Below are 24358 nucleotides of genomic sequence, written 5' to 3' on the forward strand. Positions count from 1 at the left end.
TAATGTACAACCCAAAACAGACGGCCGAACTGACGTGACAATGACATTTGGCGCGCTAAACATGGCGGATTTTCGGCCTCATTAGACGGAGACGGAGATATTTACGTATATTCATGTTTCATTTTATGTACGCACTGAAATACTGTTATATTGTTTTCCTGCGAGTTAAAGTGCTGAGTAAGAACGAGATAGATATATGTTTATGTATGTGCCTTCAAAATGGGTGCTATTTATATAAGCAATTGTACGTATAGAACAATATGTCGTGTCCCTACTATATAGGTCTATGCTGTAAACTCAACCCTCTAGTTTGAACTTTCACTACCGCGTCACATTCAAATTAAATGTCACTCTTCGAAACTGTCATTTCAACTTAACAATATGAAAAGGCAGAATTCTATTAAATCAGAAACTCGACAATTAACATCCATTAACAAGTGACAATATTATAATGAAATAAGGACTAAAATGAAATCCGACATTGAAAGGCGGAGATAAATTCGAACGACGTTTTAAAATGTTCGTATAAATTTACTTGAGTAGTAAACTTGGTTGTTCTAAAACTGAATGTCAGTTGTAATGACAGGGGCCGCCATTTTCTTTCGATGCTCAAAACAAGATGGCCGTGCACGATGGCTTACTTAATTTAACTGCCTTCTTTATTAAGTTTACACTTATTGGTATTATAAATTAACATTTTGTTCATTACAAATGTTCACAATTCACAAATGCTCACGATTGACTTCCGCGGTGAAGGAATAACATCGTGTAATAAAAATCAAACCCGCAAAATTATAATTTGCGTAATTACCGGTGGTAGGACCTCTTGTGAGTTCGCGCGGGTAGGTACCACCACCCTGCCTATTTCTGGCGCGAAGCAGTAATGCGTTTCGGTTTGAAGGGTGGGGCAGCCGTTGTAACTATACTGAGACCTTAGAACTTATATCTCAAGGTGGGTGGCGCATTTACGTTGTAGATGTCTATGGGCTCCAGTAACCATTTAACACCAGATGGGCTGTGAGCTCGTCCACCTATCTAAGTAATAAAAAAAGAATATTATGTATCAGAAATGTCTAAAGGTTAAACAATTATAATTATAAATGGAACAACGATTATTATTTTGATTGTTATATAGTTTTTATTACTATTAATATTAAATTATATTACAGTAAGTTGTCATCAGACAGTCAACCGTAGTTTTGAGAAAAACAATCGTGTAGTTTATATGAAAGCAATTTTGCTATTTGGTTTGATTGTGGCTTATAGCGATATTTTAAATTAAAAAAATCCTTTTGGTAATTTAGAAAAAAATACAAAGAATTATTTATCTGTGAAACGTGAAATGAATAAATACCGGTGCTTAAAAAATCAAAATAACTTGAACTTGTAATTTGTAAAAAAAATCAACATACCTAATTTTTTGGGAATATAAAATAATAATTCTGATTTGAGCTGATAAAGAAAGTGTCTTGTGACCAGGGTAACCTATTTATGCCGCGAAAAAGTAATGCAATTGAGACCTCATGTCTCGGGTAGCCGTAAACATTTGTAATGTCTATAGATTTTATTAACCTCTCAGAACTAGGTGAACCCTGAGCTCCTGTACGAAAAAGTAATATTTGGTACATATTTTTGTTTATACTTAAGTAATTCAATTTTAATAAGACTCTTTAATAAAAATAAAATATTTAATTTCGCATCCAAATAAAAAGTATACTAATTTAGAGACTTAACACTGGGCGATTTGTCGCTACTTTCTTTAGGATATATGTTGCCATGGTAACCAAGTTTAGCAACAAAACAAATGACAGCCGTGGTCTTATTTAAAATAATATGAGCATAAACTCGAACGATCTAATAGAAAAAAATGTCGAAGGCTAAATCTGGTGCCGTTTGGGAAGACAGGGAAGTACTATTCGATCTGCCTTTCGCGTAAGTCCATAACACAGATGACTGGTCTGGTCTGAATACTGGAGCATATGGGATAAATACAGTCACCAAGCACGAAACACTAAGCGGAATTCTTTATTACCAAATCAAATCAAATCAAATCAATTTTTTTTTTTATTCAACGTAAATGATATTACACACTTGTTGAACGTCAAAAGAACTACTGCCAATTTACAAAAACTAGCCTCCGTCCTGAGAAGAATTGGCAAGAAACTCAGCGGGCATGTCTTTTTTTTTTTATATAAGATAATAAAAAAAAAATGTAGATTTTTTTAAAATATTCATTTTTACCATGAGTATTATAATGTAACAATTATTACAATATTGAAATGACCGGATCGAGCAACTCATTCCCACTTTGTGCAATCTTCCACCGTGGATGGAACCAAAGCGAGCAGACCCTCAACCAACCCAACCAACAGATTTACCACTAAATTATTAATTAACCACTAAACATTGGGCTTAGAATGATCTTACTGTTTAGAAGTCCACATTACAGCACCAACAGTACGTTAAATGAGATTCCCTTCACGGTGTCTCCAAAATGCCTTCCATCCACAAACGTGGCTAGTGGAGGAGAGCCCTCAGTAGAAATCCTCTTGGGTGCGCAACTGACATTGCTGTCCCATGAGCCATGGTGACTAATGCTGACGGCTTCTATCAGGCGGATAATATGGTCGTCTGCCCACAAAGGCTATAAAAAACAAGCACCATCAAATATGACTTTCTGTTCATCGGTTTTGCTCAATCTTGTTTATTTTTGTGAACAACCGCCCACTGAGTTTCTCGCCGGATATTCTCAGTGGGTCGTCTTGCCAATCCGTTGGTAGTCAATCAATCACTGCCCTTGCCAGGGCAGATATTAGTAAAGTCTCCAAGGCTGAGTCCCGTGAGCTTTGCCTGGTAAATCTAGCATAACCCCTGGAGGTTACTGGCAAATAGATAGGCTTAAAAATTAAACAGCAATATCAGCACCATGCCCTTCTTATGATTTTGCAATTGGTAAAATAGTAGTGCTTATTTCAAGGTACTTAAAACTACGTCCAGGAGAGAAAATCTTCGACAGAATAGAGCCTATTGAGGATACGAAAGGGAACAGCGGTGTTAAAGGACGAATGGTCGTCACAAGCCTCAGGATTATATGGCACTCGTTGGCATCGCCCAGAATTAATATGTGTAAGTACCAAAAACACTCAAGATCAGGACTATTAGACGAACTCCAGACACCAGAGATTGCGTGACTACAAGAGCACATGGAAGCTACAATGGAAATACTGGTCTATACATCAAGTCAGAATTTCAGTTATTCTGTATTGCGTTGGCGGCTAAAAGAACTATCCCACGTGATGTTAAGTGGTCACTGGCCATAGACATAGGCCATAGACCTCATAACGTGAATGCCACTAGCAATCTTGATAGTGGAACTACATGTTTCCATAAATTGCGCAAATCATAATTTTTACGGATTTCATTTGTTTAATAATCTTTTTTATTGCCCTTGTAGGCCAACGAGCATACGGCTCACCTGATGTTGAGTGTTTACCGTCGCCCATGGACGTCAGCAATGTCAGGGGCAGAGCCAACCTGCTGCCTACCGTGTGCTGCCTAACTTCAAATTCGATCCTGAACATATGAGATAACTAGGAAATTAATTAGAAAAATTGGTACCTACCTGCAGAATTTGAACACCGGCACAGTCGTAACGATATGAGTACACACGTCTTATCCTTTGGACCACGACGACTTCAGCTCCTTTTGGAATAAAACCATCACTAATTTCCATCATAAAGCCATTAAGAGTCCATTCCAAAACTTTTTCCAGCTATTGGCTTAAACTGTCTCCTCTCGACGAGCACCAAGGTCGTGAACTCTGGTCTCCGTGGAACGACACAGGCTCTGCACGCGTTGGCAGCGTACCGAACTAACAGATACGAGTTTATTTTCACGAATTTGTCGCCGAACTGCGTCCGCCACTACACCTCTGTTGTCGGAGTTCACAAGTATGTTCTAGAAGGCATCGGGCGAACGATACTCTTACGTTTATTATCACCAAACAAATAGTAACGTTATAAAAATTATGTTTATATCACTTTTGAAACTCCTTTGAGTTTTAAAAAAATTGTTATTATATTTTGACAGCCCTACAACGGGGTTATTTAATAAGGCTCCAGTAATAACATCGAGAATATTAGAGACTCCCGAAAACGAAGAAAAGCGTTCAATTCAAGAAAAGCGTACATTCAATAATTTACGTATTACTTTTAAAAAAGCACGCAATGGAATACAATTTAAAACCGAATGACGTGCGAGTTCAATTACCTTGTGTGAGCGCGTGGGCTGCGAGCTCCAATCACGATGCTTTTTAAGTCCACAAACGATGTACTAACTGAAATGACAATTATAAATGGTTACTTTAGTGCATCCTTTCTCAATGTGGGCGATAACGCCCCCTTGTGGGCGCTGCAGGCCTAAAGGGGGGCGGTAAGAGACCCAAAAAAAAACGGGGGCGTTGCATAGAGGCTCGGCAATTTCATCTAGGAGAACTCTTAGATACCAATTGAGCTCTCGCTATAGTGGTTATAAGTAAATGAAAAAATGGGGGCGCTAAAAAAATTATTTATTCTCAAGGTGGCCAGTAGACAAATTAATTTTGGAAACCCCTGCTTTAGTGTATAAAAAATATTTTCGATTTACTTTAGTGTAGGTAAGAAGAGGTAGAAAGGAGTATATTTCGGTACAACATATCAGTAGCAATCATATCCTGACCCTAATGAAACTTAGAGTGAGCGATAAAATAGCAGGCCTCAATACTATGCTCATTAAATAAAAAATTTAAGAATGAAAACGGTCTTTCAAAGATTTAACCCAGTATATTTTGGTACAACATATCAGTAAAAATCATATCCTGACCTTAAGGAAACTTAGAATGAGCGATGAAACAGCGGGCCTCTTTACTATGCTCATTAAATAAAAAATTTAAGAATGAAAACGGTCTTTCAAAGATTTAACCCAACTATAGTAGCAATACAGCGAAGACAGCTATCATCAATTTGCTGTTATAAATCCAATAACACATGCCTCAGACATGATGAAAGCTACTCTTGACACATGTAAGCCCAATGCCTTGTTTAAGTTTGATTCTTTTGACAGAGCTTACATCAATTCGAGGTTGTACAGAGATTTGAAGCTGCGTGGGGCGATCATACATAACAAGCAACTGAGAATGGTGCCTCAGGAAAAGGTAACACCAGCTCAAGACCTGATTTTATGGGTACTAGAGTGTAATCTATACTAATATTATAAAGCTGAAGAGTTTGTTTGTTTGAGCGCGCAGTAACGCGCTAATCTCAAGAACTACTGGTCCGATTTGAAAAATTCTTTCAGTGTTAGATAGCCCATTTATTGAGGAAGGCTATATATAGGCTATATAACATCACGGTGAGACCAAAGCAAATGGAACACCAATAAACAATGTTTCAAAATAGGGGTTTAAATAGCTCCTTAACATTCTATAATTTAAAAATATTTTCACTTTCTACGTAAGTGAAGTGGGGGGTAAAATTTAACGTTACGCCAAAGTAACTATTCCACGCGGACGGAGTCGCGGGCAAAAGCTAGTGGTTAGATAATATCGCACTTCTCAGCTTGTTCTGATTTTGTGGCGGTCAAAAACGTATTTACGTCTCGATGACCAGACGCTTGGGTGAACTGTGACCAGAGGCTTTCTGCTGTTTGACTAGCAGCTAAGAAGAACTGAAGTCAGACAACTAAGCCTCTAAAGAACTGAAGTCAGGCAACTAACCTCACTAAAGCACCTCACCAATTTTCCATTCCCTAACTGTGTGCTTAGTGCGAGTTTCTTAACGTTCTCGATAGCGTAAAAGTTAAGCCAATTTTGTATGCAGTTGGAACAGCGCCCCTAGCGGCAAACTTACGCAAACGATCCCATTCCATACAAATATGAGCTAACTTTTACGCTATCGAGAACGTTCAAAAACTCGCACTAAGCACACTGAACTATAGTCCATGCCACCCATGATCGAACACAGTGGAAGAACGTCACATGTAGTCGCGATCCTCAGTAGTGAGGGAACGATATAGAAGAGAGAACTGGACTATATGCTGAGCTACTTTCGATCTTGTTACAACAGCGCTAACACAGCTTATTCACTGCATCTTCCAGATTCTGCTAAACGAACACAGTATCTGGAATCTGTCCAGCGACTCCGGAAACCTTGGCACGATGCTGGTAACGAATATCAGAGTTGTCTGGTACGCTGACGTGAACGAGGCTTTCAACGTGTCCATGCCGTACATAACTATTGATAGCGTGAGTTTTTTTATGATATCTACCCTCAATTGGCGAATTGAGTAAGGATATTACAGACTAGTAGTCTTTCTGGTCAATAGCTGAAGGCACATATTAGTAAAACGGCCAGAGGATTCTTGCAACTTTACAGGGGGGCCATTTGAAGCTTAAATTTTGGAAAGAATATCATAACAAGAAAACTTTTCCAGCTTTTCAGATGGAGTAAACTTAATTGAAGTTCAATTAAAAACATCAGATTGTTGATGCTAATACGAAATTAAACAGACCATTAAATTACAAAGATAAATGCCGCGTATTGAGTGAAATTACGCTTAAACCAGTGTTAGTATTTCACCCATCGATTTAATAACATCGGTTTGTTCAAATAACTGGTTTAATTCCACCAACACTACTCCTACTAATAACCAGTAAGAGTAACCACCACTTTAATAACCTTTTACTTACTGTTACGTTTTATTTATCACAGATTTCAGTCAGAGCATCGAAATTCGGCGAGGCCTTAGTCTTCGTCATCAGACAAACATCGGGGGGTTATGTGCTAGGTTTCCGGGCGGACCCGCGGGATAGGCTGCCTCCATTGCTGTCTGAACTCCAAACACTCCATCGAGCTTACACCGAGAAACCCATATTTGGCGTCGAAATTAACTGGGAGAATGAGGTTAAGGTCCTTTGTTTTTCTTAGAATCATTTTTCATACTAGCTGCCTTAGCAGTTTTTGTTGCGAAATAGGCGGGTTTAGCTATGGTGCAGGGAGCGCTTTACCCGCAGCCCTAACATCTCAGTGGGTCGCGTTTCCGATCCGGTGATAGATTCTACAAAGAACTGCTCTTGCTAGGGTTAGTGTTAGCAACCTCACCAGGTTAGAGCCCCGTGAGCTCCCCTACTCGTTGGGTTATGCTGGCACAGCCTCTCAAGGCTACCAGCTTAGGTAGGAAAAAAACCTTGCAGGTGCAGCAGTATTAGGCAGCTGGACGCAGGAGGCCGGCCTTTGCATTTTCTATGAATCCGCTAGTGTACCTATAAAATTTTGATTCCGCGCTTAATAGGAGCGCGCTAGGGTCATGAATGCAAACGGGCAATAATTAGACTAAAGACCCCTTTGTGTAGCAAAATCATCATAAAGACATCTTCATCGTAAAATTCATCAAGGGCATACGTAAGTTCGACAGGAATTACTTCCTTCAAATCAAATGATGGGTAAAACTAAATCAATATAGACCAGTGTGAATTAAAAATGAGAATTCTATATCATGACACAAGGCGGTTGGCTGCATTCTATTGTCTAAAAAAGCACTCAACAGCAAGCGGATTGTAATCTTCCGTTATCCATCTTCAACATGTAAAATACTTCTACAATTTGTATGGTTTCTGGTCGTACCTTGAACGCGCACTTGTCGATATTACTGTTCTGTCAATCTACCGTCTCCAAAATTATTTACAACATGACTGACAACAACTATGCGTCTTAATCGAAAAACGGCCAGGAACGCTTTTAAAGCAATTTACAATTTAATATGAGATTTAGCCCACTGAGTTTCTCGCCGGATCTTCTCAATTGGTCGCGTTTCCGATCCGGTGGTAGATTCTGCGAAGCACTGCTCTTGCTAGGGTCCGTGTTAGCATCACTACGGTTTGAGCCCCGTGAGCTCACCTACTAGTTAAGGTTACTCTGAAATAGCCTCTCAAAGCTATTAGCTTAGGTAGGAAAAAAATAATAATGGGATTTTTAATATTTCTTCTCAGGCTCCAACTACAATCAATGATGAGATTGAAGAGCTAGAAGAGATAGGAGAACCTCGAGGGGAGATGGGGCCAAGTTTATATATGGCATCTCAATTGGCCAAACATCAAGAAGGCAAGGACCTTCAGCCAGTTTACAGCCCATATTTAGGACTCGCTATAGAACCATTGAAAGAAGGTTTTACCCTCAAAAACTTGTTTGAAGTTCAAAGTACAACTTAAATCTTTGTTCGTAACTTATTCGAGTTTGCCTTTTCAATATTGCCATGTCAAGCTGTACTACAATCGGTAAAGTAACTCCATCGTGCGAAGAAAAGACAAGTTCTAACTAGATAAAGAATTTAAGTGTAAATATATTTAATTTAAATAAAATAATAATAATAATAAATATATGAGTATGCCAATCAGTTGTTTTATGTTTTAAAATTATCAGTCAAATAATTACTTTTCTCTTTTCGCATTCTTATTTTAGATACTTTAGAGTCTCTTATTTTTTTGAGTTATGAAGTTTGAAACTCCAATAGCCTAGTTTCAATAAGGACATTTGTAATCAGACACTTAAATTAAATGTTGCTTGTTGTCGCAAGTGCTGTCACTAAATATTCGAAAGTAACTATTACATGACGTTCGGTGCCGCATCCTGCGGCATCGGGTCCTTTGTCTGTCACTCGATGACCTTTATTTCCAATGGTGACATCTTAATCACAACCAGTTAATGTGGCGTAAATATCGAGGATGTTGTCCCACAAAGACACAGCACATACATGTTCGCTATAAGCATGGCATGATGGCAGTTATGCTATAAGCACCTTGTGCAATCAAGCATCAGAGAGACTACTGACAAAATTGACAGCTATCATCTCAACGTCTACTTCACTGTAACAATAACAAGAAAATTCAAAACATGTTGTAGCAAGTGATAAATATAATTAAATTTTTTACGAAAACATAATGTTCGTAATGAGTTCCTTTTTTATTTATTTTCGTTAGTAATTATTTTACAAAAAATGATATTTGTTTTGTAATTTAGAGACGTGATACCTACTATAAAAAAATGAACAACCAAAGTGCAGCCGGTCTGGTAAATCTTGTGTTAAATTTTGAATGTTTTTTTACGAATGCGAAAATAATAAAACTAATAAATACACTCCACAGAGACGGTCAGCCGTAGCTGAAAGGATACGTCTCAGAGAAGAATGGTCAGCACTTAAAGGAACACAGAATCAATTACTAAGTCGAAAAGATTGTGAAAGTATTGCGAAACAGAAAAAAACTAATAACTGGACCAGTAAAGTGAGATCCGTTAAAAACAATGTCGGAATTGTGGGAAAAGAAAATGTAAGAAACTCTAATTTTTTTTCATTATAACAATAGTTTCACATGGAAAACAGCCTACCACACACCAGAACCTAAAAACTATATGTCATATAAGCATACCATCATCTACAAGCGCAGTATAAACCATCTGTTATGTCACCATGTGCTTAGTATACATATCAACGCTTGAAAGGCAAACGTGACTAAGCAACAATGTGTGAATTTTACAGTTTTACTATTTTTTAGTTTAGACTAATTTAAAGTGTTAATACCTGAAAACAAAATTTATTTCAACAAATCTAGCTGTAGTAGAATCTATCTAGTAGCTGTAGGATTGAAATTATTTTAATAGACCTAGAAATATTATTTTTTTGCGCATCGAATATGGTTATTGCCTATCATTTATGTACAAAGCAGTTATTGTCGCTTAGTCATGTTTGCCTTTCAAGCGTCGATATATACTAATATAGTACTAACTTACACACCTCTAAAATGAATAACCTTGACCATTTATGAGCTCATCATCCTCTTGGCTTTGGAGCAATCACTTAAGCTCATAGACAGCACAAATGTGATCATTTATTTGAAACACATGGTCGTAGTTTTACTTATTTTACATGATAATATAATGAATGTCTTCAAATTATAATATACTAGATGATGACCGAGCTTTGCTGGTTTTTTTTTTATAACGCCATCTTGTTGTGTCTTTAAAGCGGTTAGTTGCCCTCAATTAAGAAAAATAATATTATTATTCGCCAATAGATGTCGGGAAGAGTTGATTATTGAAAACATGAATAAAACAACATTTTCTGAAAATAAATCGTAGCTAGATCGATTTATCGCCCCCAAAATACCCTGTATACTAAATTTTATGAAAATCGTTCAAGCCGTTTCCGACATTCAGATCATATACATATATATTAAACCCGTTTGCTCGTTTTATTAGTAATATGTATATCTAAAAAATGTTGTAACTTGCATTTTGAGCTAAATCACTTTTTACCATATTATATTATATGGCATATTATATTTTATATGGCTCTGGTGTCATATTGGTTTGTTCAAGTTAAGACAATTCCGTTTTCTTCCGTTGATATCTATATTAAGGGTTTTTGTTGGTGGTCTATGCATTTTTACAAATATGTTGGTGTTAAGTAGTATTTAGAATGAATATTATTATATACCATCAACTTACATTCGCAGATGCTCTAATAGTATTAACAAAGGATTATTATCATTAATTAAACAGATTATATAACGAAGCCAGGATTTGCTGTTTTATCCTAATCAAAATATTAAAATTACAGAAGAACTCTGAAATGCCAATGACGAGTGAAGCATTACGTGGAATAGTGGCACTAGTAGAAGTGGGGTCTGCGTCTAAAGCTCTTGCACTTAGAGCTGCACTCACCGCTCTGGGTGCTTCTGTGATGCCGAAATGGAGTCCCCTTGTCACTCATTTAATTTGGTCTCAAGGTATGAACTTTATATGAATTCGGTATGAAAAAGAAATTCTTGCAAACTCGTGATAGGGTGTTCTGTATGGCTGGATGGTTAGGTACTTCTAGTCTGCCTATTACTGCCGCAAAGCAGTCCTGTGGGACTGGGAGAAAGTGTGGGATGATCATTAAACTCTACAATTAAGACTATGATTCATATCATCATATCACTAGTTGGATAGGGGAATTACCGTTTAGATCTCTTTTTTTTTATTATTTTTTCTTTTATTGATACACAAAATAAATTACAACCATAGAAATTATAAGTTTAAATATTTAATATAACAATGTGGATTGCATTTCAAGAAAAGGCCTTGCATAACTATTTAATACTAGGTGTACCGTGAGCTCTGTCTGCAAAATCTATATATTTTCTTCTTCTATCTTCTATCTTCTTCTTCTTCTTCTTCTATATATATAAAAATGAATTGCTGTTCGTTAGTCTCGCTAAAACTCGAGAACGGCTGGACCGATTTGGCTAATTTTGGTCTTGAATTATTTATGGAAGTCCAGAGAAGGTTTAAAAGTTAGATAAATATGAAAATGCTCGGAATTAAATAAAAATAACAATTTTGTTTTTCCTTTGATGTGTCCCCCGTCGGGCGGATTCCTTTTGTTTGTTTTAAGTTTATTTTATACAAAAGTTCAGGTCTTTTATTTATTGATTGAGGCACTACGAAGTCTGCTTGGTCAGCTAGTAAAAAATAAAATTTGATTGATATTGAGATAAAGGATGTTTTTGTGACACGTTACAGGTGGATGTCGGTCAGTCCGCAGGCGGGCTCGAGCCTTGGCCTGCAGATTAGTGTCCCCGATGTGGGTGGAGGCCTGCGCCACTGCAGCCCGCCGGATTCCGGAGACGACCTTCCCGGCAGCGGCCAGACAATCTGACATTCCCTCACCTAGGACCCTCAGGCAATTGCTGGTAAGTAATCCTCGCGTCGTTTCCTCACTGCTGGGGGTCGTGACCATTATATGTCGACAGGATTTTGCTCCTTGTAATGTCCCGCCAGCGCCTCCGATCATTGGCCACATGAAGTGCGTCGTTTTGGTAGGCAGCGGCTTGGCTCTGCCCCTGGCATTGCTGAAGCCCATGGGCGACGGTAACCACTCACCATCAGGTGGGCCGTATGCTCGTCTGCCTACAAGGGCAATAAAAAAAAAACGCAAGATGGCTGACAGATGACTGAATCTCACTAACAACATTAGCGTATACAGTAAAAGCTTCTTATTCCCGCTTTATTCCTGACCCTGCGGACCTAATGGTAAACAGTCGACATCGCCCTAAACACGTCATTTCGGATCTTCGGATTCTCCCGATCCACTGACGGTGCTTCTAGGTACCTCAAACTTGCGACGAAGGGTTCGGCAAGTAAATTAACCCACAGTAACTGTCCACTGAGTTTCTCGCCGGATCTTCTCGGTGGGTCGCGTTTCCGATCCGGTGGTGGATTCTGCGAAGCGCTGCTCTTGCTAGGGCTAGTGGTAGCAACGGTTTGAGCCCCGCGAGCTCACCTACTATTTCGGCGAATCTAGAATAACCCATCGAGGTTACTAGAACAGGTAGAAAAAAAAATCGCGCTTCCCTCTTTCGCGTTTTCACTATTCGCAAATCGCATCGTTACATCGGTACATGCGCATTGATAAAAAGGATTCCGATACGTAGATATCCAGCCGAATGCTCTTTATAAACGCGTCTTCAAATGGACTGGGGCGGGTAGCCATCATACAACGCAAGATAATTGACAGATGCCTGAATCTCGCTTACGACATTTTCAAGATAAAGCGCATATATACAAGTTCCGAACAACAACATTCGGACCGTCGGTCTACTGAGCAATATCACCCGCTCGGTGGAAGATCCTCCCTCCGTCGTTAAGCCTCCCAAAGGACTAACAAAAAATGAAAAAACCATATTACGTCCATGGCTAAAGTATGTTTTTAATTTGTCATCTAAGAACGCATCCTCTTATATAAGGGATTATTCCAATATATATAAATTGCCATGCCATATTCACGGTTACTGTATTCGCAACATACTTACGAAATATATACCCCGCCACCATCTTCAGAAGATCTTCCATCATATCTTCCCTTTGTTGTGGCCACCCCTGAAGCACTTCTATTACGATTATGGTCGTCAAAAATAAAATAAAAACGGGTATGAATACTTCACAGAAAAAAGCAGAAATGGAGAATGTCTCCATAATGGACCTCCTATCGGATAAAGACGAGAGGGAAGCTAAGCAGTTAAGGTTCCGTGTCTCCACCGACTCCGAGGCGAATTCCAGCAATGACGTCACTGTTAATACGTCACGCGATCAATCTAATGACACCATAGGTGAGAGCGCCTTCTTTGTATTGATATCTCGTCTAATATTTTAGTTATATGCATAGGGCTCCAGTAACCACTTAACACCAGGTGGGCTGTGAGCTCGTCCACCCATCAAAGCAATAAAAAAGGTGGACGGCTTACGGCCCGCAAGCCGTGTAATTATTTCCAGAGCCCATAGACATCGACAAAGAAAATGCTGTCATCCAGAGACACGAGTTCTAACCTTCGTATCTTTAGATTGAACTTCCAACGCGCGTTTTGGTACCTATGCTTGATCGTTAAATTAAACTCCACTCAAACGTCCTTCGAAAAATTTCCTCACCGGAGTGGAGTAAATGAACTGTCAAGTCAAGGTACGTAATTGTTTTTTTATTTATTTTTTATTGCTTATATCAGTGGACGAGCTCACAGCCCACCTGGTGTTAAGTGGTTACTGGAGCCCATAGACATCTACAACGTAAATGCGCCACACACCTTGAGATTTAAGTTCTAAGGTCTCAGTTTTTACAATACAACGGCTGCCCCACCCTTCAAACCGAAACGCATTACTGCTTCACGGCAGAAATAGGCAGGGTGGTGGTACCTACCCGCGCGGACTCACAAGAGGTCCTACCATTACTAAATAAAACTGCATTAACACTTATAACACCCACAAAACACTTTACATTTCGTAATTCACTTCTTCCGCTTCACTTCAGCTGATCCGTTCACTGTTTCGCTTCGAGTAGATCCGATTACTGACAGACTTCGTGACATCCCTGCAATACTTTTATAGTCGATCCCTAGAATTACCGAAAACATTCCTGACAAGTCGAGTATTTTTTTTTTTATTTTTTTTTTATTGCATAGTAAGGTGGACGAGCTCACAGCCCACCTGCTGTTAAGTGGTTACTGGAGCCCATAGACATCTACAACGTAAATGCGCCACCCACCTCGAGATATAAGTTCTACGGTCTCAGTATAGTTACAACGGCTGCCCCACCCTTCGAACCGAAACGCATTACTGCTTCACGGCGGAAATAGGCGGGGTGGTGGTACCTACCCGTGTGGACTCCCAAGAGGTCCTACCACCAGTGAAAAACCACCAGTTTTCGGTATGCGTTTCCGCCATTTGACAATAGGTGGCGTTGTAATTATCGAGCGTTCTTGATTTTCTAGTTCTTTCGATATTTGTTTCTACTATTCGACGATAGACGGCGTTGCTCATAGCGATGTTACAATATCATGTATATAATATAATTTTCAGATTTAGGAACCCGCGTGAACACGGCTCCCCGCAGAGCCTTGCCTGCCTCCACGTCGATAAGTCCCCGACCTCCCGTCAGGTCCAGAAGGAAACTCTTCACGCAGAAGGAGCCTGAAGCAGAGAGCTCCACTGACGCGGAGTCAGACAACGGTAATAAGATGTTATATTACAACTTAGCCCTTTTAGTTGTTACTAGCGACCCGCCCTCGCTTCGCTTCGGAAACTGTAATTTATTATTGATTTCTCCACTATTTAATGGATGTTATTATACATATAAACTTTCCTCTTCAATCATCAAATCTATTAAAAAAAACCGCATCAAAATCCGTTGCGTAGTTTTAAAGATTTAAGCATACATAGGGATATAGGGACAGAGAAAGCGACTTTGTTTTATACTATGTAGTGATATTCACATTCTGTAGCAATTACTAAAGGATTCTTGAAAAAAAAATACCTTATAAAAAAAATACGAAAAATCAATGATAAATTGACATCAAAATATTTTAAATTAGCCATTTATAAATGTACTTATTAAAAACTTTATACATGCGCAAATAGTCGGTATTCCGATGCTCCGCACTTTGTACGCATTAATCGAGAGTCGATCTATCGACGGCTCGCGCTCAAAAGGTTAACTACTCGAAGAATTGTCAAATATCAAAAGTATCTTATTTAGGGCATCTTTGGAAGACCATGTTTCAAGCAGAATTAGGGAAGCCAATTTAACTTCTTGTCATTTCTTATGTTTCAGTTTTAAGTATTTTTCCGTCTACCGTCTATTATCTATATGTATATACTAGCAGACCCGGCAGACGTTGTATTACCTTAAATAAGATTTCTGCGGAAAATCAAGTATAGAAAAATCTAGTATATAACAAAAAAAAAATTATCAAAAAAATAAAAATAGAAAAGAAATGTTTTGGGGTGGACAACCCTTATCATTTAGGGGTATGAAAAATAGATAGTAGCTGATTCTCAGACCTACTGAACATACTATTTATACACAAATAAAACCAAAAAATCATGGCTGAAAAATGTATAGTATTGTATAGCTCTCAAATATATTAAGTGTATAATCTATGATGTATAGTGAGTAAGTAAGACAGGAGACCGGCTTCGTCCTCGTCCCTACTACGTGATATTTTCTGGATGAGTGGTGACACCTGGCGGGGATATCTGATCGATTGATAGTTGATCAGTAGTCGACCGGCGAGGGCGGGAGATCAAATTGAATTTAAAAAAAAATCATTATTAAAGGAACTTGAAATTATAAACTCAGAATAAGAATTTATCGTACTACAATTATAATATTTGATTGCCATCTTGCAACCTTATTGCGGATCCGCGCCTATGCACAGATCCCCTATTTTTTCATCCCGATTTTTTTTTATTCTATAATAAAAAAAAATCGGGATGAAAAAATAGGGGTTGATCGTATAAGAGTGAAAATTCAGAGTAATATATTTTTTTTAATTTTAAGTCATGTCAAAATAAAAATAAAATCTTGCCAAAAAAAAAAAAGTTTATAATTAACAAATAAAAAATAGGGGTTGATCATAGAGGGATGAAAATTTGAGAGTAACATCAGATTTTTTATTTTAATTCATATCAAAATAAAAATAAAAATGAAAATCTTGCCAAAAAAATTAAATTTTATAATTAACCAATAAAAAATAGGGGTTATGTCAATTTTATATCTGTCATTAATATTTTCTTCTTTTAAAATAAAACTAGTGTGCCAGTGTGAATTAACAAAAAAGTACCGATATCCTTATATATTAGTATAGATTAACCTCTTTTAAGATTTATGTCATAACTCATATAGAGGTTACGTCTATATATTACAGAAAACAAGGGTAGGCAAAACAAAACAAGCAAAAAGCTTACCCAAAAAGAGCGGAATGGTTTAGCTCAAGCCGAGCGCATGGCGAGGAGGATGCTCGGCCAGCGCACAGACATCACCAGCGCCAGAAGCGACGCAGAATATAGAATTGTAAGTTCGTTTTTTCAAGTGATAAACTTCTTACGGGAGGGTAAACCGTTTTGTTACTTTTTTTTTATTGCTTAGATGGCTGGACGAACTCACAACCCACCTGGTGTTAAGTGATTACTGGAGTCCATAGACATCTACAACGTAAATGCGCCTTGGTGGGTAAAAGGTGGGTCCTTGAGATATAAGTTCTAAGGTCTCAAGTATAGTTACAACGGCTGCCCCAACCTTCAAACCGAAACGCATTACTGCTTCACGGCAGAAACAGGCAGGGTGGTGGTACCTACCCGTGCGGACTCACAAGAGGTCCTACCACCAGTAAAAAACTGGAATGCTTTAGGTGCTAACGGGCATGAACCGCGCCGAAAGACACGAGATAGTGGAGTGTGTCCGCGCGCTGGGCGGGCGCGTGCTGAGCCGCGTCAACCGGACCACGACGCACGTGCTGCTCGGCTCGTGCCGCGCCGCCCTGGACACAACAGACGCTGTGTCAGGTCCGTGTACAGGGTGCTTTTTTTAGAACGAAGTTCCTTTTGGGACGACACGGAGGGGTTTTTTTTTTTTTTTTTATTGCCCTTGTAGGCTGACGAGCATACGGCCCACCTGATGGTGAGTGGTTACCGTCGCCCATGGACTTCAGCAATGCCAGGGGCAGAGCCAAGCCGCTGCCTACCTATCCTAACTGGGTATCCTAACTGGGAAAAAAATGTCCGTAACGTAAGATTTTTATTAGTAATGCACACTTTTTGGTCACTTCTGTAGATGTTGTTACCGATTGGCACGTCAATAATAAAGAACTAATACATACTAATGAAAGACACCGTTTATTCCGTAAGATGGTACATGTGTTTACATAAAGACCGGCGCCGGGCAACTGGTTACATGTCCCTACATACACAGTGTACGACTTAACTTTGTAATAACGTACAAAAAATAACATATTTTTTTATCATTCATTGACCACGATCTCAGAGCGTTCGTTTGCGCAATACACTAACTCTTATGAAAACAACCGTGAATGAAGTGTACCACAATAAGTTCGCACGTTAGCGAATGACCGTGGCTTGTTGCGAAACCTCCAGTTTTATTTTCTTTATACCTCGAATAGAACTTAAAATTAATATTTTTATAATAAGGAACTTCATTCCTATCCGGTGTCCCACGACACCACACATCTTTTTTTTCTCTGGAGCCCATAGACATCTACAACGTAAATGCGCCACCCACCTTGAGATATAAGGTCTAAGGTCTCATTATAACAACGGCTGGCCCACCCTTCAAACCGAAACGCATTACTGCTTCACAGCGGAAATAAGCAGGGCGGTGGTACCTACCCGCGCGGACTCACAAGAGGTCCTACCACCAGTAATTTCGCAAATTATAATTTTGCGGGTTCGATTTTTATTACACAATATTATTCCTTCACCGTGGAAGTCAATCGTGAACATTTGTAAGTACGTATTTCATTAGAAAAGTTGGTGCCCGCCTGCGGGATTCGAACACCGGTGCATCGCTAGATATCGTTACGCCGGTAAGAGTAGCGCCATCTATCGCCGAATATCGAAGGATCTAGGAGTGCCTAGAACGCTATAGAAATACAACGCCATCTATTGACAGATATCGGAACCTACTACTACAGATGTGTGGAATATTCTCGATAATTCTAAGAATGAGGTATCGGCTATAAAAGCGTTATAGAGATGACACGCAAAATAAGTAATCGGAACTACTCGAAGCGAAACAGCGAACGGATCACCTGAAGCGAAACGGAAGAAGCGAACTGAGAGTTCTAAAGTGTTTGTTGAGTGTTTTAAGTGTTCTAAGTGTTGAATACAGTTTTTAATTTGTAATTCGGTAGAATTTTATTTATCCCGAACCCCACTGCGTATCAATACGAATGCACCGGACGCCTTCAAATCAAATCAAATCAAATCAAAAAAGTTTTATTCAACATAAATGAAAGTACATACTTGTTGAACGTCAAAAGAACTACCGCCAATTCACAAGAATTAGCCTCCGTCCTGAGAAGAATTGGCAAGAAACTCAGCGGGCATGTTTTTTTTTTTTTTTTTTTTAAATATTAGATTTTTATTTTTATTTTAAATATTATTATTTTTTTAAATATTCATATTACAATAAGTAATTATAACATAACAATTTTACAATATTGAAATTCCCGGAGCGAGCAACTCATTCCCACTTTGTGCAATCTTCTAGATAATCATTGACTTTATAGTAAGCTTTATTGCACAGATGTTCTTTAATAGTTTTCTTAAACCTATGTATATGTAGGTTCTGAACATCTTGTGGGATTTTGTTGTACAGGCGCACAGACAAACACCCGAATGAATTTCGTATCTTATGTAACCTACTCATCGGCACAACAAGCTTGTGTTTGTTCCTAGTATTTTTATTATGTATGTCCGACATCTTAGGAAACTCCTCAATATGTTTACGAACATACATCAAATTTTCAAAGATGTACTGGGATGGCATAGTGAGAACTTTAATTTCTTTAAATTTTTCCCTCAGGGATTCCCTTGAGTGCATGTTATAAATAGCACGTATAGCTCTTTTCTGCAGAATAAATATCATTTCTACATCGGCCGCATTGCCCCATAGCAAAATGCCATAGGACATGACACTGTGGAAGTAACTAAAGTAAACTAAACGAGCCGTGTCCGCATTTGTTAACATTCTAATTTTTTTTACTGCGTATGCTGCAGAGCTAAGCTTACTCGCCAATTTATGAATATGAGGTCCCCACTGCAGTTTGGAGTCCACTGTTATACCAAGAAATACGGTTGACTCAACAAGCTCCAATGATTCCTCAGAAACAATTACATTACTATCTACTTGTCTCACATTTAAAGATGATTTAATACATTTTAAAGTAAATTTAATACATTTCGTTTTCTTACTATTCAATAATAGGTTATTGATACGGAACCAATGAACCACACACGAAATCGCATCATTCACTTCGTCATAGACTTGTAATTGTCGTTTAATTTTAAATAATAAAGATGTATCATCTGCGAATAATACGACCTCGTGTCGGGACTCAATAAAACTAGGCAAATCGTTTATATATATTAGAAATAAAAAAGGACCCAAAATGGAACCCTGAGGTACACCCATTTTCAACGTGGTGCCTGAAGATCTATTTCCTTTCACATCTACTGTTTGTATCCTTCCTGATAAATAGGAAGTAATAAGTTCCAATGCACCATCCCTAATACCATAGTGATGTAGTTTCCTCACCAATGTTTCATGTTCAACACAGTCAAATGCTTTGGATAAGTCACAGAAAATTCCAAGACAATCATGCGATTCCTCCCAAGATTGAAATATATTTTTGATTAGATAAGCACCTGCATCAGTTGTAGAGCGACCCCTTGTAAACCCGAATTGTTTATTATGAAGCAGGTTATTTGAATTGAAATGTTCTAAAAGTTGTGTCAAAATAATTTTTTCAAAGATTTTACTCAACGTAGGGAGTACTGAAATAGGTCTATAGTTAGAGGGGTCATCAGTACTACCAGATTTAAAAAGAGGAATCACTTTACTATGTTTCATTAAGTCAGGAAATACACCACACTTAATACAATCATTAAAAATACTAACAAGATGAGAAGCAATAATGTCTATTACAGACTTCAAAACCTTTACTGATAGACTGATACTGATTACTTTACTTATCCTGTAGGCCACGACGATTTCAAAATGCCCAGACAAAAAGCATATCGACGCTTGAAAGGCAAACGTGACTAAGCGACAATGCGTGAACTTTACAGTAGACTAATTTAAAGTTGAAATACTTGAAAAAAATTATATTTTTACGAATCTAGCTGTAGGATTGAAATGATTTTAATAGACCTAGAAATATATTTTTTTTGCACATCGAATATGGTTATTGCCTATCATTTATGTATAAAGCAGTTATTGTCGCTTAGTCATGTTTGCCTTTCAAGCGTCGATATACACCTGCTGTTGTGTATTAGGAACCGACTTCCTTTCAGTCTTCTGTCAGTCAAACGTGACGTTCTCAGGTGTGGCGCCGCACACGCAGGACCCGGATTCTCAAAACGTGAATGTAGACTTGCCGCAAAAGGCTCGTACCCTGAATTCACTGGAGGGGGCGGCGCGCGGCTGCCGCGTGCTGGGGGCGCGCTGGGCCCGGGACTCCGCGGCCGCCGGGCGCTGGTTGCACCACGCCGCCTACGAGGTGCCGCATCTCAAGAAAATATCGCAGGTACACGATACTCATTGTATCGGTAGGCAGCGGCTTTGCTGTGCCCCTGGCATTGCTGAAGTCCATGGGCGACGGTAACCACTCACCATCAGGTGGGCATACGGCTCGTCTGCCTATAAGCGCAATTAAAAAAAAACACTGGCATCTATATATCTTATACCTTTAAACGAGCATATATGTATAATCTGAATCTTGGAAACGGCTCCAACGATTTTCATAAAATTTAGTATACAGGGGATTTCGGGGGCGATAAATCGATCTAGCTATTTAAGCTAAGAATTTTACAGAAAATGTTGTTTTATTCGTGTTTTCAATAATTAACTCTTCCCGACATCTATTGGCGAATAATAATACTATTTTCCTTAATTGAGGGCAACTAACCGCTTTAAAGAAACAACAAGAGGGCGTTATCAAAAAAAAAAAAAAAACGAGCAAAGCTCGGTCATCATCTAGTTAGATTTCGATGACATCACGGAACTCGCTGCAGAAAATTATTTTATTATAAACTAGCTATTGCCCGCGACTCCATCCGCGTGGAATAGTTACTTTGGTATAACGCTAAATTTTGTCCGCCTCTTCATTTACACTTAACTTTAACCGTTTCCGCAGCGCACGCAGTGGAAGTTCTCAAAAGGGATTAAAACTCCGATTTTGAAATATTCTTTATTGGTGCTCCGCTTGTATTTGCTCTTAGCGTGATGTTATATAGCGTATAGCCTTCCTCGATAAATGACCTATCTAACACTGAAAGAATTTTTCAAATAGGACCAGTAGTTCCTGAGATTAGCGCGTTCAAACAAACAAACTCTTCAGCTTTATAATATGTAAATTATAATTTAGCGGGTTTGATTTTTATTACACGATGTTATTCCATCACCGTGGAAGTCAATCGTGAACATTTGTTGAGTACGTATCTCATTCACAAAACGTTCAACTACTACCTGTTCAAAGATTTAAGAAAACTGTCAAGGAACGTTTGTGCAACAAGGCATATTATAAAGATAAGGATCATTTACTAGATGGCACTACGTGGGAATGAGGCGCTCGCTCCTGGCCTTTTCATTTTTCATTATTATTATTTTTTAATTGTATTTTTTGACTTGTTTTTTCGTTCGTGCAAATAAATATTTTTATTTAATTAAAATAAAAATTTTTTTGAGAAAAAACAAAAAAAGCCCGCTGAGTTTGTTTCGCCGGTTCTTCTCAGGACTGTGGCTTTTTTTGGAACCGGTGGTAGAGTTAACATTGTTATTTGTATTTTGACATTCAACAAGTGTGTCATACTGACATCTAAGTTGAAATAAATGATTTTGAATTTGAATTTGAATTAGAAAAATTGGTACCCGCCTGCGGGATTCGAACACCGGTCCATCGCTTCGACACGAATGCACCGAACGTCTTATCCTTTAGGGCACGACGACTTTAAAAGTAGTATCCATAGTTTCAGGGCTTAGGCTACCAGTGCTACCTACACCGCAGCCGAAGCCAAATTATATTTTGGTTCACAGAAAGCGCGGTTGGAGCGCGCAGCCCTCGGGAAGCGGAGGTCCGAGTACGCTTACGACGTGTTCAGCGGCATGCGCGTGCACGTGTCCGCGGGCGGCGCGCAGGCGGGCCCGGCCGCGCGGCTGCTGGCGCTGTGCGGCGCCGAGCTGTGCCCCGCCGCGGCGGACGCGGACCTGGCGGTGGGCGCGGGCGCCGGCACCGTCGCCTGCAAGTGGGTCTTCGACAGCGTAGCCGCCGCCAGGATGAGGACCGTGAGGCGGTATATCAACTAACCACTACAGTATCAGCCATTGATTCCACGTTTTAGAATGCCCTCCACACCGCCAGAGACAAGAATGGATGGAGAAAGATCATGCGTGCGAAGGTGATACAAAAGGGTGGTCACGACCCTCAGCAATGAGGAATACAACGCAAGGAAGACAGTACCAGCCAATAAATATCGCACATCGGTATTTAGCTCACCTCCACGGTGTTCCCCGAGCGCTATGATATGTCCTTCTTCAAACGAGGCTTGTGGAGAGTACCTCACGGTCGGCACCGGCTTGACTCTGCCCCCGGCATTGCTGAAATCCATGGGTGACGGTAATCACTCACAAACAGGTGGGCCGAATGCTCGTTTGCCTACAAAGGCAATAAAAAAAAGAATTGTAATGTATTTCATTTACTTAAAAGAAATTTGTTGATGTGAAACATCTATAGCCGCACGTAAAACCGTGGCGTGGCGACGCATGCCGTGGTGACGCGTCGCCACGCTATATGATGGTGTATTATATACAGTCTATATGCAGTAGTGTGTACGGTGTGGCGACGCGTCGCCATGCGCAATCGACTGTGCGATTCTCTCCCTCTCGATCCGACGTTAAGCTATCTCTCTCGCTACACCGAGCTCGGATACCTATAGTGTATACTCCGTAGTGTATACAGTGTTGTTTACTACAGTACACATAACCTGTGTTTTACTTGAAAACAAATTATTTTTTCGTAATATTTTATTTTATCATTATGACATATTTAGTTCCTATCACAATCTGTTCTTTTCTGCATATTACTTTTACAAAATAATGTCGATGTTTCACATCCGCCAGGCGTCCCGTGACGGCTCACATTTTTTTTTAAAATTGGAACTAAGATCTGATGTGAGTGTTACTGATATCACTATCATACCTCCCAACTGATTTTCCATTAACTTTCACGTGAACACGAAAATGAAAAGACTCTACAATATAAATCATTTTATTATAATAATAAAGCTATACAACAGTGTTGCCATGAATTTTTCGATTAAGTTTTAACAACGTATACAGATTTTGTAAGTTTACAAAGATTTTTGAGAATGAATTAATTTTAAGATTTGTTATTTGTAAATAAATAAAACTCAGTCGATAATGATTATGTGTTGAGATGTTTAAAAAAAATTGTGTTTTTATTTATTTAATAAATTTATTTCCAAGAATATGTCACAAATATTTAATTGTTAGTTTTAAAAAGTTCCCTCTACGGTAGATAGCGACTTGGATTCCACTCTGACGTTTCTGATGTCCGTGAGCGACGGGAAACCCCTTACCATCGGGTGGGACGTGTGCCCAGCCGCCTATAATGCCAATAAAAAGCACATGCTCTCACAAAGAACTTTCACCGTGTAGGAACAATACCTTGTAGTGAAATGATACCTGCACAACTTGAGTTGGCAGAGTGACTAGCAGGAAGGTCGTGTCGACGCGGATAGGCACCACAACCTTGCCTATTTGTAGTATAAAGGATTCCATTCGATAGGTGGGGTGAACGTGGTACCTTTTTTTTAAGGTAATTTATGACCTGGTAACTATGACCTTTAAGTTAAGCGTTATTTAAATTTTAATGATAACTTTTTTATACAAAAAATGATTTGAAATGAAATGAAGTTGATTAATATGAAACATAGGATGAAATATAATCTCAGTAAAATGGTGGTCGTTTACTGAGACTTTTTCAGTGGACTGTTTGGAGAATCCCGAGAAGCTACGTTCAGCGGCTTTGTTTCATTTTCCCACATTTGTGCACTTTCACAGATATTAAACAGTTCATAAACCACTGTTATTACACATTTAAACCTGAAGAAACACTAAATAGACAAAACAGAACAAATCACACAACTTCACTCCTCGCGTTCCCGCCAAAAAGTCCATGTGGTACCTTTTGTCTGAAGAT

The 24358-nt window shown here is 39.0% G+C and overlaps 2 protein-coding genes across 4 annotated transcripts; both read left to right on the top strand.

The window, feature by feature from the left end:
* Positions 1–1823: 1823 nt before the first annotated feature.
* On the top strand, positions 1824–8327 carry BBS5 (Bardet-Biedl syndrome 5 protein). The gene is made up of 7 exons (XM_089728811.1): positions 1824–1932; positions 2978–3126; positions 3773–3950; positions 5101–5191; positions 6134–6280; positions 6747–6938; positions 8024–8327. The coding sequence occupies exons 1-7, from the start codon at positions 1868–1870 to the stop codon at positions 8240–8242; spliced, it is 1041 nt and encodes a 346-aa protein (XP_089584937.1). The 5' UTR covers positions 1824–1867; the 3' UTR covers positions 8243–8327.
* Positions 8328–8842: 515 nt separating this feature from the next.
* Positions 8843–23624, top strand: LOC149502707 (uncharacterized). 3 transcript variants are annotated; one of them, XM_089728809.1, is made up of 11 exons: positions 8883–8973; positions 9051–9101; positions 9176–9358; positions 10648–10816; positions 11595–11764; positions 13018–13180; positions 14421–14570; positions 16268–16413; positions 16751–16904; positions 20463–20665; positions 22174–23624. In XM_089728809.1, exons 2-11 carry the CDS (start codon positions 9075–9077, stop codon positions 22441–22443), a joined length of 1635 nt encoding a protein of 544 aa, XP_089584935.1. In that variant the 5' UTR covers positions 8883–8973; positions 9051–9074; the 3' UTR covers positions 22444–23624. The 3 variants fall into 3 exon arrangements, with proteins under 3 accessions (XP_089584936.1, XP_089584934.1, XP_089584935.1); XM_089728808.1 differs by having other exon boundaries at positions 8850–9101; XM_089728810.1 differs by lacking the exon at positions 20463–20665 and having other exon boundaries at positions 8843–9101.
* Positions 23625–24358: the final 734 nt, after the last annotated feature.

This window comes from Bombyx mandarina, chromosome 07 (genome assembly GCF_030267445.1).
Source record: "Bombyx mandarina strain Sakado chromosome 07, ASM3026744v2".
NCBI classification, from domain to species: Eukaryota; Metazoa; Arthropoda; class Insecta; order Lepidoptera; family Bombycidae; genus Bombyx; species Bombyx mandarina.